The sequence below is a fragment of the Acanthaster planci genome, linkage group LG04, assembly GCF_054643075.1.
Source record: "Acanthaster planci isolate LZ-2023a linkage group LG04, COTS_SCS, whole genome shotgun sequence".
Lineage (NCBI taxonomy): Eukaryota > Metazoa > Echinodermata > Asteroidea > Valvatida > Acanthasteridae > Acanthaster > Acanthaster planci.
The window spans coordinates 18,985,917-19,006,384 of record NC_141780.1 but is presented as its reverse complement, the minus strand read 5'-3'; the positions used below and the strand labels follow the sequence as shown (position 1 = coordinate 19,006,384).

Genomic DNA, 20,468 nt, shown 5'->3' with positions numbered 1-20,468 from the left:
CTAAGTTTGGCGTCTTTTGGAAATCGTTTTATGCAAAATATAAAAAAAATCTTTATTTTGCCGACGCGCAGGGCTACGGCGACGCGCGGTGACTAGAACCGGAGCCTTTTTTGGCCTAAGAAGGGTATAAAGGAACCAGTCCATTCCAGAGATGGTGGTCGCTATGCAAAAGCTTGCCCCGAATCACGAGGTATAGCAACAGTGTCTCTAGTCTGGGGAATTCGAATTGTTACGTTGCTATGCAATCAGATAACAGATTTGTACCAGATTTTATTCAAATTTAACTCGCAAGTGGCTTATTACCGACTTGATTTCAAGTCTAGTACTGTCAAGGCATACCAACCCCCGTACGACGGTAAGCCACGGAACATAAAGATCAGGTGCCGTCCATAAAGTAGGTACGCACGGAACGGGGACGTGGGGGGGGGTTGGTGCCGTTGCGTACTCCACGCGTACAGAGGGGAAGCGGTGATTCAAGACAATGCGTACCGTATGCACACTGAAAATTTGCCTTGATGAATATTCATCATATCAATACACCTTCTTAAACAAATAATTACCATAATCAGCTTTTGTGCGTCAAAATTCAAACACAATATTCTCCACCGTCCACCCCATCATTTATCCTCCAGTGCCAACGCCCATTATTAGTAAACCGCAACATTACTCAGGATACAAAGACAGTCACCGTCTTCCGGAAACGTACAGGTGCACTCTACGTGCATTAAGAGGAAAACAAAGGCTCCGGGATTATTATTTTTGTTCATTTAGCAACATTTTTTCTTATAAGCTACCAAGCAAATTTTCCTGGGCCTACAATAAAGAAATATCGATATAAAAACCTGTCATTGCTTTGGTCATTTATTTAAGAATTTGGAAGCGACGTACGAATAACAGTACTACAGTAGATGTACAATGTACTGTGACATTAATGATGCTCAAGCAATCTACCCTGAGAAGTCAAGAGGTATGTGGAATGCGTACGCGTAGGGGGGGGGGTTGGAGCCACTGCGTACGCCATGCATACGGGGGAAGAGGGTCTGAAAACTCGGCGGCATTTTGTGCGTACGTACTTACGTACTTGCGTGTTCAGCCGTCCGTCCGTTTATGGACCGTTCTTTACGTACGCACATTATTACTATGCATGCCCTCTGGGCACGCACAAGGCATGCACCCGCTGCGAACCGGCGCGTGACCAGGGATACATGTAGTACATGTACATGGACATGTACAAAGTATACATTATACAAGGCGCTGTTTGGGGATTTTTTTTTATCATCAGCGGGTCGACTCTATTAATAACAAGCTCAACGCCTAGATCAAGGTTACACTGTTTTGCTTTACCCTCATTTAATTGCGAAATGTCTTCAAGAGAATTGAGGTTCTTCAAGAGGACTGAGTTCAGGAGTTGATATTGTTGAGGTCAAAAAGAAGAAAATACCCGTAATAGGCTTCGGTGGTAGTATTTAAGTTAACGCAAGGACAGATGTGTTGGTGTGTTATCGGATTTTTTTTTAATTAATGACGGTCTTTCATTTATACCGGCCCGATGAGCCAAATGGCTTGGATCAAACTTGTTTTTCTTTTTTTTCATTTACTATGTCCAGTTGGTAGCAGAGGTATTGTGCTTCCAATGACTTAACTATGAATGTTTCCTACAACCGTGTATTTGTTTGGGAGCTGCATTCGCAAAGAACGCCTTATTATTGTGTGCAAGTGGAGAGAGCATAGTACTTGATAATTGACATGCCTCTACAATTTTAATTTAGACTTGACATTGACAATTGAACACTTGCAACAAGAAAGCAAAATGCAGACTTTGCCAAAAACGTGTTTTATTTTAAAAAGAAGGCACTTAAAAAGAGCAAACATGGAGAGACTCAGTCGTTGAAAGTGGGTTTATTTGGGTGAATGCGACTTATCGGCATTCCTCAATCTACCGCTCTGTTTGTATATTTTGAAAACAAGTAAATGCCTTACGAACGGGTATTTCCTTTTGGATTCTCGTTTGGCTTACTTTTTTCCTTTGCTCAATACTTGTGTCTTGCAACAATAAAACTCCTGAAGTACCTGGCACAAAGGATCAAAGTGTAATATCGTGCACAACCGCCTGCCGTGCGACACCCACAGGTTTGAAGTGTCTTGTAATTGTTTCTGGCAAGGGTTCAATGCTGCGTCAAGGTGAACATGTGGCGAATGCTGCATCGCTTTTACTCTTTCTTATTTGTTGAATTATCTCTCGTGATCGATCATCCAGGCGTCCCAGCAGGGACGGTACCGGCCCGTGCGAGGCTGTTCAAGGGAACTTCCAGAACTTTTAACCCCTGGCCGCCGAGCACTGGGAAAGTGACTGGTACGGACTTGAACGGAGAGGGCTATACCCGGAAAAAACATCCGTGACCCTGCCAGGCAAAACTAAGTTTCATGGCAACGCTGCTAACTTTCATCTTTGGCACTGAAAGTTTTGTCAAATTTCTTTCCCGATCGCGTCCTGCCAAATACAATCCCTGGTTGCATTTTTCCTGCCGGAATTAAGTTGGGGTGTTGATATTTTAGAACTGAAGTATAGCTTTGGCTGAGTGGGGGTGGCTATGGGGGTGCATGGCTATTGGAGACCAAAGCAGAATTTGAAGGGGAGGGGGCTGGGCCCCCACATATCTTCCACTCTCGCAATGGAGAATGCTTTTACTCCCGGGAGGGGACGGGCACTTGGTTCTTATAGTCCCAACCTTCTAGTTTACCTCTCCTACATAGGCCTACCCAATGTCCCAGTTTTCACAGAAAATTAATCATCTCAAAATTATCCAGTAAACCATACTTCACATCGAAAGAGCGTAACAACTAAGATTTTGTCAGCTTGATGTCTATATACATGTGCGTGTGTGTGTGTGTGTGGGGGGGGTCGATTTACTCTAAGCGCTACCCTGAGTGCCTGGCTTGCACGTGACTGCAGTCTTGTAGCTAATGGTATAGCCACCTTGTGTTTTTTTAAACTTTACTTTCTTACAGGGTTCATTGTCATTCATTGTTCTCAACGAGTAATAAGGTGTACATATCTGAAATTGTATTCGACGGGGGGGTTGTTAAGCGGTGTAAAATTGTGAACTTGGATTACACTGGGCAAAAAATAAACAGGGTAAGTTGGGAAGAGTAGTTTATTTACTGAACACGCAGTACAACAATCGATCACCCTGTTGAATTTCGGTTGCTTGTGATTTTTAGGCGCTTAATAAAAACAAACAAGTACTTGGGCGCTTTTTGGCGCCCAAATTAGCACCGCCGACCACAGAGCGGAAACCTTGGGGAGCTAGTTAGCTGTAGCTCTCTCTCCCTGTTTTAACATTTACGGTGTGGCGTTGACGAGGGTTGGCGATCTTGTTCCATGCTGTTTCCTCGCTCCGTGTCCGTAAAGGAGATCGGTACTTCTGTATAGGTTTGCTGCAGTATCGTATTATTGGTTTGGTGGTGTCGTTGACGATCAGCTCATCACTAGACTAGTTTCGAGAACCACAGAACAAAGCAGGTGTACGCGTGAAGTTGTGCCGTCGGTTTAAAATCATTTTGTGCGTTCTAACTCAGCCCTTTGAAACTCTCGCAGTGTCGAACTGTGAAACCAGAATCGGTCCTTACCCGGCCACCTTCTCTGAAGTTTGGCGATTGAAGAGACGTTCAGATTTGCCGGAATGGATTCCCTGCGCTTAACGGTGGCCTCGCTTTTCTTAATAGCGATGGTGGCATCACCGATTGCTCAAGCAGCACCAGCATTTGTGGCTGCTCCTGAGTTTGAAACGACAGAGGAAGAACAAGTGGTACTCCATGTAAGTACAAATATTGCAGTCTGTTAATATTCATGAACTTCTGAAATCTTCCAAATTCTGTTTTCGCTTCAATTCTGGATAAACTCACCGAGGCATATTGTTCAATTCGCCGTCTCCACAAACAAATATTTGGGGAGAACTGGCGCGAGTTCCGTTGGTAGTTCGAGATTAACCTCCTGTCAAGGCGCACGTGCCTGGCATGCTTGATACTGACAGGGAAAAAGGCTAGTGGCACCACCAGCGCAAGTATTTTTTCGAGCTTAATGTAAACACCGAGGGTGCTGTGCTCGCCTTGGCTGAAGGCTAGTTCGAGATTTTATTACTTTATCAAATGTTTGAGGCTGTTTGGCTCCAGATTCTTGTAAAAAAAATTAGAATTCTCTTATGGATGTAAAAATCTGGACAGTAATTCTCCTCAAAATACGTCCATTTTGACGCCCGCCCCTGACCTAATGCCTGGACACACCACTGGACATAAACAGTGCGTTTCGCAATTACGAGTGATAAAACTTACATTTTGAAAAACAAATCTTGGCAACATTTATTGCAGTCCGATTTCGTAATAATGCTCAGGATCTAGCTTGATGAAGTGGTAGGCCTACGTGGTATAACATGAACGGCTAATAGTTTGTCAATGCACGGTCTGAGGAGTTTCTGAAGGTTTTGTTCTTCCACTACATTTTCACTGGCAAACATGATGCCGGGCAAGACCGGGCTAAATTCCCAGGACTGGCCCTGAACAATATAATTCCCAACCCGGCACGTACGGTTGCGGTTGGTACTCATTGCAACCACAAAGCATGAAATAGACTTTCTCCATGGTTCAACCGTGTTCAATCAACAGCGTTGTTGCACTGGAGGTTTACCCTTTGAAAAGGTCGCTCACCTGTGATCATGAACATTTTGAGAGAAAACCGCGCCGATGGATCACCCATGTGAAGGGGACAAAATTGTCTCTCCACTTGGTTCATCTTTCATTGGAATGTTTATTCACCGTTCGATGTTTATAGCGTTTACCCGCAGGGCGCAACTCCGGGTTGTCGGTGTGGCGTATAACGCACGTATTGTCGTTAAAGCCTTGAGAACATTAATGAAACACCGCCAGTGTTGTTGTGGACAAAGTGTGATTTGTGGTTAGGGGGTCCTGTCAGGTCCGGAAGGGAAACCAGCTTAATGAGATCACTTTTCCAAAAGTCAATAAACTGACCCTAATCTGTCCTGGTATTGTTTTCTGGAAGTAACCACACAATGATCCCGCTGGCAAACGTGGATGGTGTCTTTCAACATTCACTGACCTCGATACTTGGCAAAGTGGCACTTTTTTTTTTGACAAAAATAATACACACGGCGGCACATTGACATACTTAAAACGCTTTGAAGTCGTAAACAAGAGTTTGAACAGTTGAGCCAATTACCCTTGTCGATCGGAGACCAACCATCTCTTTAAATTCAAAAGAGTGAAAACTCAGTCTTTTCGAGTGAAAATTCACTCCCGAAGTCGGAGTAGATACCAGACGTTTTAGAGTGAAATTTCTTCAATCGAAAAGATCTCGTTTTCACTGGAGCTCCGACCGAATTTATTTTGTCAAAGTATTTCAATCTAACTTAGAGAGTGATTTTCACACTAACTCATCTTGTCCCCTGTTTCATTCTTTCCGATTTAGAGAGTACACCTGTACGTTGTTTTCCCTTGAACTCTCAAAGAGCTGGGTTATTTTGACCCATCTCACAGGCGGGGGCAGGGTGGATTCCGCTACTTAGAACTTGGCTGTGGCGCTGTGACGGGCTCGCTTGTTTTGAAACCTGGAACAAATGAAAGATACTCCTTATCATTACAAATGTGAAGTTTTAGCTCAATCGGACGTACGGTTTTGTCATTATAATTCAAGGCTACAGCGTGCCAGCCCGCGTGCATTGTTCATTTTTTGGCTGACCCGTTTCGAAAAATTGCGCGCTGCGCAAGAATGGTATGTTAAATTTTCACAAAAGTTGTGTCACAATGACCGCAAAGAGTTACTCTAAAACTCTCAAAGGTTCAGATGCTGAAAAATGCACTGCGACGATATCGGGATAAATGTCGGGGGGGGGGTGGCTGCTGATTCCACCCAAGGGGCCTACGTTTAAGTTTGCAAGTCCCCCTAAAAAGCATAAATCATGGAAATACGTAGGCATGGTAGGGGGTCTATTTGCGTGTCAGTTAAAGGATAAACAAAGAGATTAAATAGCTTCAGGTGACAAATACAGTACCCCTTCCCCGCACGAAAAGTTTCAACCCACTGCAAAACTCCTAGATCCGCCCTTGTTTTTATTGGTAATCATAGGCTGGTTATATTATTTATTACTGTAGTATCATTTTGGGAATTCCACTTGCTTTAAGCTATGCAATTTTATAATTTGATCTTTCCCTTGTTAGTTTATACTCGTGTACTGTGCGACCGATTTCAAAGAATGAGGAAGCACATTTTATCCTGTATTGGTTGGTGATTTTGCAGCGTGAAGAACGACAAGCCGGTTCTGGTGGTGGATCTGGGTATTCCAACTACTATGTGAGCGACGATGAGGACTATCCAACGGAAATGAGGGTAGGCTATGGGTCGGGAACCAGACAAGGATATTGTCTTGTTTCCGTACGCCCCTTCACAAGAAAAATGAGAATAATTAGAAACCAAACGATTGAGCTACTTACTTGTACATGTACTGCAATAAGTGGGGTTAACTTGACCAAACTGCGCACGCCCAGATCTCGACCTCACCTTTTTACTTTTCTACATTTCAATTTGAATTTTCTTCCTTAATGCCTGATGAATATCTAGTAGAAATTATATTGCTTCTAATTAGAAAGAAATATGCACAAGTTTTCATTATGTCGAAACGAACTAAGTTCAGGGCACTTTAAATTCTTGTTTATTAATGCTGATGTAAACGAAAACAAAATAGCCACGCACTCTTGTCGTCAAGACAAAATAATACACTATACATCATTTACGTATTATTATCTAAAGTGCCAGGAAATCATCGACTCACCCGAGGTCAATCATTTGGATAAACGTGCTGCATTTGGACTTAGTTTCAGTAATTATTGGTCTTTGATTGCTATGCATTCCACCATGCTGTGGTTGCGGACACGGATGTGTTCACCCATTTTTCGTGATTGCAGTGTATCAACGGCGCCCTCTCGTGTTAGAAAGAAGACCGGAAACTCTGTTGCGCTCATAGGGGTACAGTCCACTAATTCAAGCCCCATTGAAAACAGTGTAAAATCAGCACTGTTCAGGGCCCAGAGATTTCTGAAACACAAATGAAATTCTTGTCTGGTCACTTATCTTTCAATTTCTTTTCAATTTTTTGTTGGTTTACCGATTACATTTTTAATTATTCCCACAAAACAAAATCACCCCAAAACAGTGATTTTTCCGAAGTCTGATTGCAGCCATTTTTCAAGTGGCAACCCTTAACTTTCTCGGGCACTTAGGACCCTTTTTCAGTCGTAGTTTTTAACCATTCTGCTCTTATGTGAAAGCTCAAAGACCCATGGAGTTGATCCTGGCGACGATTTACACAATCTCACCCATTTTTCTTGGGGCCAAACAATCTCCTTTTTCAAAAGATACTGTGGGGGCACTTTAAATGCTAATGAGCTGGCCAGAAACTCTCACTTGAATTAGTGGTCTGCACCCAAAGAGCTGTAGTGTGCTTTAGACATCGACTTACTCAGTTTGTCTCACTGAGGTTTTCCCATTTTCTTTGGGTCGTTTTGAGAATTGGAAAATCAAGCTGCAAGATAGGCTCACAAACAACGTGTGGGGATGATCCAATAGCCCATCCTCCGTCGAAAAGTGTGTGTGTGGGGGGTAGATTCCCGCCCTGCCCCCCCAAAAAAAATTGTCCAAAGTAGTATATTAAGTTCCCAAAGGCATGTCTACCATTTTGATTGACGTCTGTGTATGGCACCTATACCGGGAAATTTTTCATTGGACTGATATTTAAATCGTCAACGGACAACTTACCATGGAATGTTATGTATCTCCTCGAACAACGAACTATTCCCTACACGATTCTGAGTGGACTTGATTTTGTTCCCTGATAATAGTCGTATGCCAGCAGTCTGAGGTTAAGGAAATTTAGGAGTACCAAATTTAAATGAGGAAATTTTAAGTAGTTGGGATAGAAAATGTGGAATCCCATCACCTCCATCCAAACCAAGTGCAGTTGGAATCATAATACAAGTTCTGTGGCATACACCTACGTCGAATGATTTATGTTTAATACAGTAATATATGGAACAGGTAAAACATTGTTTCGATTCCCGATTCCATTCATATTACAATCATCTTTTCGGAAGTAGTTATTAATCGCAAGCAGAGTTTTTCGGACATGTTGGCATTTAAAAAGGAAAAGAAAATGAAGATTTTTTTTAACGAACGCCTCCCCCCAAGAAACCTGGATATACCACTCTTCACATATTTACAGACTAAAGGCATTTTTGGAGTTGTTCGATATCTCTCAAGCCGTTGGTTCACGGAATCGAACTCTCCTTTCCCTCCAGCCAACACGTGTCTACAAACCAGACATACACAGTTTCCACGTGGAGGCCTCCATCACGGCTCGTTTCGCCAACACGCTCATCAACAGCAAATTGGTCAATGACAAGGAGTTCCCGCAAGAGGCAACCTTCGCCGTCACTCTGCCCTCAGAGGCTTTCATCAGCAAATTTGTCATGTAAATAGCCCAAATAGGCTGTAGTGTCGAAAAATTTATGACATACTCAAGTTTGTAGAAGGTTTTGCAGAACCAACGTGATTATTCTTGTCTGTCTAATTCCAAAGACCCTGTGGGTACAGTGGGTAATATGAAGTTGGCAGACGGTGAGTGAACTGGAATAAAATCTCGATGTGTTTGCACAAACGAATTTCACTGTAACTTAACTCGCTTCCTGTTTCGGTAGGAAAGAGGGTATTTATTTTCATACTTTGTAATACAATGTAGTTTCCGTGCATACGTTATGACAATTATTATAAACTTAGTACATCTGGAAGTCATGTAAAATATGAACAAATAGAGTTAATTTCATATCTGGGTTCAATGTCAACATTCAGTGCGCAAGAACTTTGTTGCCAGAGCAACTGCGTTTTGTTGCTGTGACAATTGAAGTTTGAACATCCGAGCTACAGTCGATATTATGCACTGAGCTTGCGCAATGCTGACACCAGAGGGTACGTACGTTTCTTGGCCATCATCTTGGTTCTAGTTCAGATCCGCTCTGTTTCTCGTCTGCCCAACTTTGATAGGGTGATTGACGATGTCGCTTACGAAGCCGAGGTGAAAGAGAAGGAAACGGCGCAGAGAGAATACAATGCGGCGAAGGAACGAGGCCAGACAGCCGGACAGGTTAAACAACAGTAAGTCCATGTCTTTGAATTTTTTTATCGATACCGTGTTGTGGATTTACTTGGCCCTGAGTATGCGCAGTAACAAGAATCATGACTGGCAAAGAAACGCGGCTTCAACGGAATATAATGCATCTGTTGTGGCGGATTCTTTTCTATTATACAATTATTTACACTTTCGATCACCTATTTAGATTTCTAGAATCATCAGCCAAAATATCCTTAAGTTAATCAGCAATTAAAAGGTATCATTTTTCCCGAATAGATAGATTTGATTGTGAGATTTAAAACAGAAAGGAATTTCTTCCGAAAGTTTGCTTTTTGGGGCAATGCATCATAAAACGTTGCGGACGGGTGTCGGCTGCCACCGATAAACCTGGCAGGCCTGCCGGCAACAATGCCACTCACAGTTGGCCTGGCAACCTTTTTCCAGTAGATGCATCGCCTACCGTCGCCTGCAACCATTCCCTTTGGGCTCTTCCAACAACTACGTGACCAAATTCTCGAACATTCTGGTGTTTCTGTTCATCCGTTCAAATGCAGTGAGACCAGACCCAACACGTTCAGAGTCTCCGTTAACGTTGCATCTTACTCGGCCGTGGTGTTCAACCTCACCTACCAGGAACTCTTGCAGCGTCGACACAGTGTCATCGAATACCGGCTTAACATTGATCCTGGACAGGTATGGTGACGTGAAACAAATAACAAAATTTCCAGGAACAAACTGGGAACTGAAGATCAACTGGAAAATAAAAGACTGCAGACGGTGGCTATAGGAGGTCCACAGTTGGACGGTGGCTATAGGAGGTCCACAGTTGGACGGTGGCTATAGGAGGTCCACAGTTGGACGGTGGCTATAGGAGGTCCACAGTTGGACGGTGGCTAAAGGAGGTCCACAGTTGCCAAATATTTACAAACCAGCTTCAGTGGCTGCGTTCGTGTGTGCACCTATCTTTGTCCTGAATGGGGCAGAAAATGTTGCTTACATCAAGTGCATTTTTTTAGGTTGGATCGTACTCATGCCGTTCGCACGCTGAAGAGTGTAGAGCTTACTTTTACGCAGCCTGTTTAGTCCGTAGCAGTGGCTCACTGGTAGCTCCATTTTTATGGCATGTGCATTTTCTGAATAAGCACAGTAGAGGGGGCTGTAATGTGGAGTGATATGTTCTTGCTTTCCTAGGTGGTGAGAAGCCTGAACGTTGACGTTCACATCACGGAACCGCAGGGCCTGCAGGAGATGGACGCCATGTGGCTGTCCACAGCTGTAGATAGCGGTTCCACCAATGACGTCATCTCACCGCTACAGGATGTGGTCTACTTGGACAAGATGTCCCAGAATCGAGCCCACATCAAGTTCCACCCTTCGAAGGACCAGCAAAAGATGGAGCGTGCTAATGGAATCATTGGTAACCTGTTAGTCCAGTACGATGTCTTGCATGATCTGAGCGCCGGGAACCTGCAGGTATGTGGCTTTTGAGTTCGATTTTCAAAATGGATGGTTGGAACTTCTGATTGATAACAGAGGGTGAAGCACAGAAGACAGAAGTAAAGTACCATGAAATGTAGTCCATAATGAAAGGTCCAGATGAATTATGCCAAAGTATAATGTAAGACTGGACATGACTAAAATTAGACTTCATCTTTTTAAGATTCAAATTCGTCGTGTGCCCGGCAAAAGGTCTTAAGCGCGCTTACGCCCTTTTACCCGGAAGCACGATCACATAGACAAAATGATCCCGGTAAAAGGGAGAAAAAAACACACTCTCTTTATTCAGTAGAACGGCTAAAATTTACTACCAAATCATCACAGGCTGTGCAAAAAGCAACCTTTGAACAACTTATCAAACGACTCAAGATTTTTTTGTATCTACATGTATTTGCAAAGAAATTTTATATTTCATTAAAATAAAACAGTTGTATATATACATACATACAGTTGCAGCGATTATGTTTCTTGGCAAAAGGTCGTAAACGCTTACGGCCTTCTTCCAGGCACCCGACGAATTGTACGATATCCCTTTAGTGCCATCGCTATATTTATAGCTATCTTTTTGAACGCATTTATTTCTCATTTTTGAGACAAGTAATTTGTTATTGCAAAAATAGCTGTCTTTACTTTCGAGAGTCGTTATTTTTATATTCGAACCCAGTCATTTTTATTTCCATGAAAAGTGATAAACAGTCTTTCAACATGAAAACAATTCATTGGTGTTTAGGTCAAGTTAGCCAATTATCTACCTTCATAATTTGCAACATAATTATCAAGCAAAACATGTACGGTTCGTATTCGGTGCTTTATGACAACATGGTGTTTATGAGTTATCATTGTGATCTGTGGTTTGGAAATACACGGTACATTATCATTCTGAACGATCTACTGGAAATGAGTACATTGTATTTGGATACTGATTGATTTCTGATGGTGTTTCTTTTCTGTCGGTCCTGTGGCTGTATAGACAGTTAGCTTGTCGTCATTTTTTCTCCCGTTTGTTTTACTCTTAGAGGAGGGAGTTTTTCCGATTTTACAATTACGCAATAAGATGACAAACACGAAAAACATATTCTCTAACATTGTCACTCGCCCCAGAGTTTAGATCTCAAAAATTAACCCTTTTCATTCCCGGCTGTTTATTTGAATCACTCGACCCACAAGAGCCGTATATTCCTTTGGCCAGGTGATGAATGGATACTTTGTGCATTACTTCTCCCCGGAGGGGCTGACACCGGCCCGAAAAAATGTCGTCTTCGTCATCGACGTCAGCGGATCGATGGGGGGCACCAAGATGGATCAAACGCAGGAAGCGATGAGAACAATCCTGGCCGACATCCGAGAGGGAGATAGGTAAAAGCGAAGAAGAAGCTGACTGGCCAGTACAGTAAATCACGTGCAGGCCTTGTAAATCTGCGGCTCTTCTTTATTATACTTACACTTTTAAGTTTTTCCTGAGGGAAAGTAGTTAGATCGTCACAGGTCTAGAGCTTCAGCAAATCTCCTATCTGTACCAATTGCGTAGGTGTGCACCACATCGCTCAACGTTTAGTCTCAGTAACACTGATCAACCCCCTTTCACGTTTCCAATCTGCGCACTGGTGTAAGATTTCGTGGAGATTTGTGAAAGTAGCATGTAGAAGAATACTGAAATGAAAATTTGGAAAAATGAAAACTTCAGGAGACTAATTCGTTTCATTGCTCCTTGCATTCTGAATGTGCGGACACAACTGCACCAGAAGGGTGTGAACCACAAACTTGTCACACGAATGCATAAAAAACACATCACATGTTACCTCTTTGCAGACTTAACATTGTGACTTTCACGGATGATATTGATGTGTGGCAGTATGAGGGGATGGCTGACAGAACGGACGAAACCATACAGCAAGCCCTGCAGTTCGTCGGCAGGTTGCGGGCGCTGTACGGTGAGTGAGATTACAGCATGGACGATGGAAGAGAGAGAGGAGCAAGACAACTAAGGCCGTGTCCGAAACGGGCTTCCAGAGCTACGGCTAGGTCCATTGTCTGCGCGTCTCCACGCACTTTCAATGGAGTGAAGACCTAGACCTAGCTCTAGACAACAGATTCGGATGCAGCCTCAAATAGGAAAGAAGTTGCATAGACTGCATTCTTACCTTCACATAATTTTATTCTGTTAATTTCAAAGCAGTGGACTGGGTATCGGATTTTAATTTCTCAGTGTATTCACCATTTATTTCTGATAAACCCAGGGATAAACGTATGAAGGTTTCTAACAGCCGTTTGCCATCTTGAAAGAGAGAGAGAGATAGAACATGTTATATGCTGAGATCATTTGCTGGAAGAAGAGGAAAATATAAGAAGCAAAAGATTGTCAGATAATGGACTTAAAGCGCTGTCCACGTCGAGGTCCGGACGGGCTTCAGAACCTCGCGCGCGGAGATAATATAATAGACTCTTCAGTGGTCAGGAAGTGACGCAACTTTTTTTTCTCCTGGTCGCTAGGCACTAACCTACACGGTGGTCTGATGACGGCCGTGGATCTGCTCAAGACATCCGCCTTAGTGGACAGGCAAGACCAGCGAGAGGCATACTCCATGATCATAATGCTGACGGACGGACTTCCCTCCTCGGGTGTCACAAATCAAAACCAGGTCCGCAATAGACCGGAAACTTAATGACATCACGCTTGGTTTACTTGCGCGTTTTAATGTGGGAGCTCCGATGGATGGCGTCCCACCTCACTGCCATAGGAAAGCGCACATGTAAACGAAGGGTGACGTTATTATGTTGCATGCCTATTAACGACGAAGCTTAACAACATATGGAGCCTCTTTAGTGGCAAACAAGGAAGAGAGCGATGATGATTGGGTTGTGGTGAAATTTACAAAAGTGCTCAGTGCGCCGTGTTGTAGCTCTCAAGCTTGATAAAACTTGCCTGCAAAAGAACACAATAAAGAAGATTTAAACCTTTGTGTTGGAGGAAGACTACAAAATTGAAAGGCAAGCAGCACTCACCATTTCTCTTCTTGTGCTAGGAGGGCATGTGTGAAGAAAGTATGGATGTTGCAAAGTATTTTGGGCCAGGCATTTCAAGGAAAACGTAAGTGGGCTTTGTCTGCCCTCTTCAGGTCTTTCAACGAAGCAGGTGTTGGATTTTTGGTGACTAATCTCGATTTGTCTTTTGATTACCGCTTTCCCGTTGCTTATCCCATATTCTATTCATAAAGATTCGTGATGACGTAAAGGAGGCAATCGCCGGCCAGTTCTCCCTCTTCTGTTTGGGCTTTGGCCATGATTTAGACCACGACTTCCTGGACAACCTGGCCTCGGAGAACCAGGGCGTGGCCCGCAAGATTTACGCCGACGGCAGCGCCTCCCTGCAGCTCAAGGGCTTTTACGACGAGGTGGCCACCCCGCTGCTCTTCAACGTCAACATCGAGTACAACCACGTGAACTCCACCACGCAGACTAACTTCCTCAGCTACTTCGAGGGGACGGAGATCATTGTGGCCGGCCAGCTGTCCAATGAACTCATGTTGCACGAGAGCGGACTCACGGAGTTGATGGCTACGGTGACGGCCAATTCCATGGACACCTTTATCCAGCTAGAGACCATGGTCGATATACAGGTAAATCGCGTTCAAAGTATAATGAGCGCCCAACACCGGAGAAGAAAAAGTTATGAGAAACCGAGTAATTTCGGTTGTCAGGAAATATTTAAGAATTACATGGGTCAAATTTGCCCGTAGACTTATGGGAGCACTCAGCTGGGTTCGGTCATTAGGCTCAAAAATACACACTGTAAATCCTTCAGTTCTTTCTGATATCGGAGCAAGATGTGGGCAAAAACATAAGCCTATTGTGAGAGCTACATGCCACAGATAAGTAGGCCACCAAGCTACGCGGAGAAGCGTTACACTCTGTATGTGGGGAATATGTTGACGTTTTGGCCTCTACACCAGGCCTCTGTTTTGTTGACTGGTTTTTTTCACCTACACTTGTAGACTCCTGCTTCTGCAGTGCTTAGCCGCCACGCTGTGGACGATTTTTGTCAGCGCCTGTGGGCCTACCTGAATATCAAGTCGCTCCTCAAAGCCCGGAAGATCTCGCGAGATCGCCAGGAAAAGGAGGACTTAAAAGCCAGAGCTTTGGACCTGTCACTGAGGGTAATGGACCGTACAAAGCTATATAATTGAGAGTAACTCCAGCAGATCTCAAGTGCATAATTCATGATGCTGTTAAGGCTTATTTATGGTTTATTCAAACTTCTTGGCTCGAGTTGCATTGCATATATTTTGGACAAGGATACTCGACCAAAAAACTTTCTAATTTGGTTTTGAACAAGTGACTATCCGGGGGTCCAAGGCCGCCGTGCCCCTCTCTAAGGGGACCTCTTCTTTGATATACGAAAGAAGGAGGATTATTTCCTTTCCCTGCCAATTAACACTGCATATGAACAGCCCCTGTAGTTAGCCTTAACCCTCAGAAAGGTCATTATAGTCACAGTAGTAAACACGGTAGAGTTCCTCACGAGGAGGCTCCATTCTGATGTTCAATCAGATCTCATTTATTTGCTGTGGGTTATTCTGATCTGGTCACGGTATTAGAGCAAACCAGCTTGGTGATTTCTGCACAACGTTTGCGTTCAAACGGAGTTGTGGGAGTGAGAACATTATGGCTGTCATTCTCGACACCACTCGGTATATCGAATTAAAAAAAATCCGTCACCAACTCAAGTTTTAGTTGGTATTTCTTCTCACATCGAACTTAAGTGACACTCGCGCTTGTAGAAGTTTCGACCCGCCACGAAGTGACTATGTTGGGTTGTCAATAGTTCTGCAGTGTGGGAGCTGTACACGACAAGCCACGTCGTGGTGTGAAATACTATTCGTCTGTTTTCTTTTATGTACGTTACTCGTTTCGATTCTTACAGGGCTATGGTTCTTGGTTTTAACAAAGTACAGATTGGTTTTAACGGCTTCACATTGAATCCACTCCGTAGTATCACTTCGTCACTCCGCTGACGTCTCTCCTGGTTGTGCGTCCGGAAGAGATCGACCAGGTCCCCTCTCCACTGGAAGGCGAAGCTGGTGACAGCCAGGCGCCGGCACAAGACACTCTTACCTCTTCTAGTCAGTCCGTCAGTAGACCACAATCCTCTCCTTCAAACCAACACGCAGGTATCATTCTAGTCCATACTTATTCTCCTGTTTTGCAGTGGTTTCCCTTTCATATCCAGTGTTCCTTTATTAGTGATTTTTCACCAGAGCTATAAAAATCTTCATCCTGTTTCCATCGGGATATCGAGGTTTCATTTTGTCTCTTCTTTGTTGGTGTTTGTTAGGTAGTGTGCAGTGTATAACCAGTTATCACTATTTTAGCATTATGTGCACAGAAATGAGATGGAAATGTACGTGCATCTGTGGTTAGTCTGTAAGCCGCTTCCATGAGATCTATGGAAATTGTTTAAGAAGACTCTGTATAGGGGCCGGATCGAGAGTGTAGGGTCTGTTGGTGGTGAACCGGACCTTATTAATCTCTGTCCTAAAATACATTCGTATTATATCGCTTTTAAGTAGTTGCTCCTGTACATAATTATATAGACTGATCCAATTAGACGCCATAAACTGCAGTGTCACTAGAGCTATATATAAAACTGGAGCGCTAACTTCTCATACTCCGGGCGGAGAAAACTTGACGCTGTCCTGGGCGCAGACATTTTGAACCCATGTGCGTGCTTGTAGAGCATTCAAAATGAGATAGAGTGGATATCGAATTGTGCATTCTAAATGCAACGCTCAAGTACGGCGTACGAAAATGTCAGCGCATGCGTAAGGCTCACATGTACAGACCAATGGCACGTTTATTTACATCCATAGCTGATAATTTTAAAACGAATGTTTCCCTAACATTCGAGCAAGATCAGCAGGCATCACTTTGTCGGCCTACATGAGTCAGCGCTGTACTTTTCATATATAGCTCTATGCACCACACTCAAACGTCAACCTCAACTCCACGGGCTGCGCCTTCTTTCACTAGCGCAAGACATGGTGGGAACCAACATAGTGCGGTACCAACAGGAACGAGGTTAGCAAACGCACATTCTCCAGTTTGACACGCGCGAGCATTCGGCAAATCACGTCACCCCTATTGGTCATAGAGGCATTTAACGCGCGCGCACCACCTGTCCTTGAGCGTTGTGTCACCGCAGTAATGATATCTGATTCTGGTTGTCGAAGTACACTGTGTATGATTGTTGTAGCCTGAGCTTGTATAATTATGTGTGAACTTAAAAATCGCTGTCGATTCATAATAATCCAATATCCTCTTGTCAGCGTACCAGTTCTTAAAACCAACCCTTACCCTCCACTTTTGAGAAGATTCAGCCATATTTCTGAGTAGTCATTATCATAAAACCCTGATTTTTGAACGATAAATTTTGCCTGTTTCTCTTTCACACTTCCAAAGGAGGAAGCGCTAGTAGACAAGGCCATTCTCCTGCAGGCAGCCAAAGGTCCGGAGGTGGTGGCGGAGGATATGGTAAGATAACCATTCATCTCATCATTTTTCCTCACCGAGATAGATATCACTTTTTCAAGCTCGTCACAGAATGGGTGTACATACAAAAAGTGGACGTACATCGGGCATTCAAAGCCACTCGGAGAGATCATCCATTTTGGTATGGTTTCAGCCAATATCAAGTTTGAAGAACATACCTGATGTACGCAGCAGCTGTTTTGTTCAAGGGATCTCTTATTTGGTTTCTTTTTCAGAATTTGGTCGTCTTTGTCTTGTTTTAGTTGTTGATGCTTTCTCTTTGTTGGGGGGTATCATTTCTCTCGAACCAGACAAAATGACGAAACCGGTTATCTCTAAGGTATACTCTGCATCACTGTGAAACTCAAATTAATATTAATTTTTTTCAGATGCCGGGTTGTATTGCCATTTCTTTCCAATTAATTGCGTGCTTGCACTTTGCTAATTTCTCATTTTTGAAAAATCGGCCTTCATTTTCTGGCATTCCCCAGCGGATAGTGACCCTCATTTCGTGGTGCATGTCCCGACGAGTGACGTCACCGTATGTTTTGACATCTTGGGCCAAGCTGGCGAAGTGTTCAATCTCCTGACGGATGCACAATTGGGTAAATGAATTTACTCATCCTACCAGTTTTTACTCTTTTGTCGTTGGTACAAGCACCAAACACAGAGCAATATGGGCGTTTCACAGTAGTGCGCCGCCAAGAGTTTGCAACGTGGTGGCCAATGTACGAAATGCGCGTTTGAAAAGGGTCGATCATTGATCCCCAGGAGACCTTGCAAGTTCTTGGTGGCGCACTATTGTGAAACGCCCGTATTTTGAGCTATAACTGAGATCCATGGGCGTTTTCGAAGAGACTAGATTCGGCTTAGGGTTCAGTTTCGCTGGTTCCCGTCAGAGTTTGAATATGCGGTTTCGAACGCAGCTTCAAAACGGGTGGAACCAGCGAGACTGAAGTCTAAGCCGAATCCAGTTGTTTACATGATCCCTATGTGAGCGATTAACATGAGCGCATAGCCAAACGCGCGAGTTTCCTGTCGTCATTCTGATAATTTCTTGCACTTTTCACCAAACACATTTGAACTAGACTAAAGAATGCGGTTTAATGTTTGACAGTTCTCTGTTTCCTCTGTCAAATTTTGTGTTTCAATGTAATCCAAAGTATGTCTAAACTCTCTTCTTAATAGGTAATTTTGGTAGTAATATTGGAAGCTGTAGACTTTGCATTGTATGCGTGGACATTGATATCATTTTCCAGATATCAGCTTATACTTCCTCAGCATGGTTTCCGAATGGCTGGGCGGCGTTAAGGCCCAAAATACATTGGGAACCTGTCAAGTAAATGCACGCACCTTTTTTTTTCAATGACCGTCACAGGTATTCAGGTGACGGGCTTTATAGTGGCAGCACCCGAACCTGTCCCGGGCACCGACCGCACCCGCACGTACTTCGGCCGCATCGGGATACGTCTCGGACGGCACACCGTCAAACTCTCCACGAAGGATGTCACCTTGGACGGAAACATGGTGCTGTCCTGGAAAAATTCCGTCATGGTTGAAAGAGGTGAAAATTTCATCAGACCTTGACATTCATTAATTTCGTTGAAATCTATTCTCCTCTCCCCTTGTGTCCTTTCTGCTATGGTTAAAACTTCCATCAGTTTTCCCTTTGCCACTTGTCGCACTTTGATATAACGCAGGTGCCTTGGAGACAGACCACAAGTCAAAGTCTATTGCATACTGTTTTCTTGTTTCTGTAAACGATGGTATAAATAATCACAATTCATCATCATTTTTTCAATGGTGTACTTACTCAGGTAACTGGTCATTGGCTGTCCACAACAAAGAAGCCGTGCTTACCAGGAATGACGGGGCTATAAGCCTAGCTATCATGCTACACCGTATGAACCCAGACATTGCGTTCAAAGTGGACCATTTGGGCTTCTACATTGTCAACCACGAAGGCTTTAGTGGGGAGGTCCATGGACTGATCGGTAAGCCAAGTATTCTGTTAACCCCCCCCCGAAAAATATGCGAACGGAAACCATAATTGTGTAGACATGAACGGAAATTATGACTTCCCGAACTTTGAAAGAGTGTGACTAACCCCTATTTGCCCCGAAGTCAAGCAATACAACAGAAAAAAAATTATTTGACTCCCCCCATGGAGAAAGAAACGAAATATGCTCTCTGCACTTTGGAACCATTTCAGGGCAATTCCAGCGTAGGCAGATCCAGGTCAAGCCGCAGAGCGAGCCGAAGGACGGCGTGGTGGCGGAGCTCACTGTCATGGACCGACGGGTGGATGTGGTCCAGCGATCCCGGCTGAACAATCTGGTGGGTCGTAAGCAGCCTTGCTGGTACGTGAAAGATAATGCCCACGGTCTCATCGACGGTCCACACACCGATTACTTGCTGCCTCCAGAGATGATGCCGTAAGACAAGATCAGCGTTTTTTCATACTGAATGCTGTAACTGCTGTTTTTGAGGAAAGCCCAAAATCTGAACTTTTATAATGGTCTTTTGTACGAGCGGCTTCTAATATCCTTGTATGCCAAAATGACAAACGTAACAGTACTGTAAGCTTAATTTTTAGTCAAAGGACCAAAACACCAAATCAACGTTAGTACATAATTTTACTCAAACATTTAGCATTCCATTCACTTTATGTCGTTGGGTTCTCTTTGTTTATAATGGCGTGACGTCTCTGGCGAAGTTTGATCAAAAGAATTTGGCAGAGTTTTACCTCGGCAACACTTTCGGTCGTTACCCTTTCTGCTTTCTCTATTACTGGTTGCGCTCACGCTATTTCCATTAACCTGAATTCTTGCCAAGCCTGTGTTTACTCTTAACCAATCGTTGTTACAGAATACCTTGACTCATATTTTGACAGCGACAGCGTTTGTGTTGGAGAGCGAGTACGAATTTAACCGTATGCCGCTTTTAGCGTAAATGTTGTTCATTTTGCCATTTTATATTAATGGCTATAGTCTAGTATGCAAAGCTATTTCAAGGATTGATAGGGGTGACGATTCTACTGGCAGTCAAAAGGTACAAGTGTTTGAACGACAGGAGATTAAAAGTTATGATGTTTAATACACCATAGTTGCTTGAATACTTTCTTGGAATCCAGTTTTGCTGTATCTGTGACGGGCAAACATAGCTAGCTCAGTTTCGTTTTGATTGATAGGAAAAAAGGTCGCTACAAAATGGGGTCCGCCACTATTATCAACCTCATTATCGGGAGAAAAA

The 20,468-nt window shown here is 43.6% G+C and overlaps 1 protein-coding gene across 1 annotated transcript; it reads left to right on the top strand.

The window, feature by feature from the left end:
• Positions 1 to 3,305: 3,305 nt before the first annotated feature.
• Positions 3,306 to 20,314, top strand: LOC110986944 (inter-alpha-trypsin inhibitor heavy chain H3-like). The gene is made up of 17 exons (XM_022249293.2): positions 3,306 to 3,818; positions 6,311 to 6,400; positions 8,365 to 8,537; positions 9,107 to 9,217; positions 9,749 to 9,887; positions 10,386 to 10,667; positions 11,881 to 12,047; positions 12,501 to 12,622; positions 13,182 to 13,330; positions 13,907 to 14,308; positions 14,684 to 14,845; positions 15,682 to 15,859; positions 17,148 to 17,219; positions 17,708 to 17,821; positions 18,595 to 18,780; positions 19,034 to 19,210; positions 19,429 to 20,314. Exons 1-17 carry the CDS (start codon positions 3,684 to 3,686, stop codon positions 19,653 to 19,655), a joined length of 2,886 nt encoding a protein of 961 aa, XP_022104985.2. The 5' UTR covers positions 3,306 to 3,683; the 3' UTR covers positions 19,656 to 20,314.
• The last annotated feature ends 154 nt before the right edge of the window (positions 20,315 to 20,468 follow it).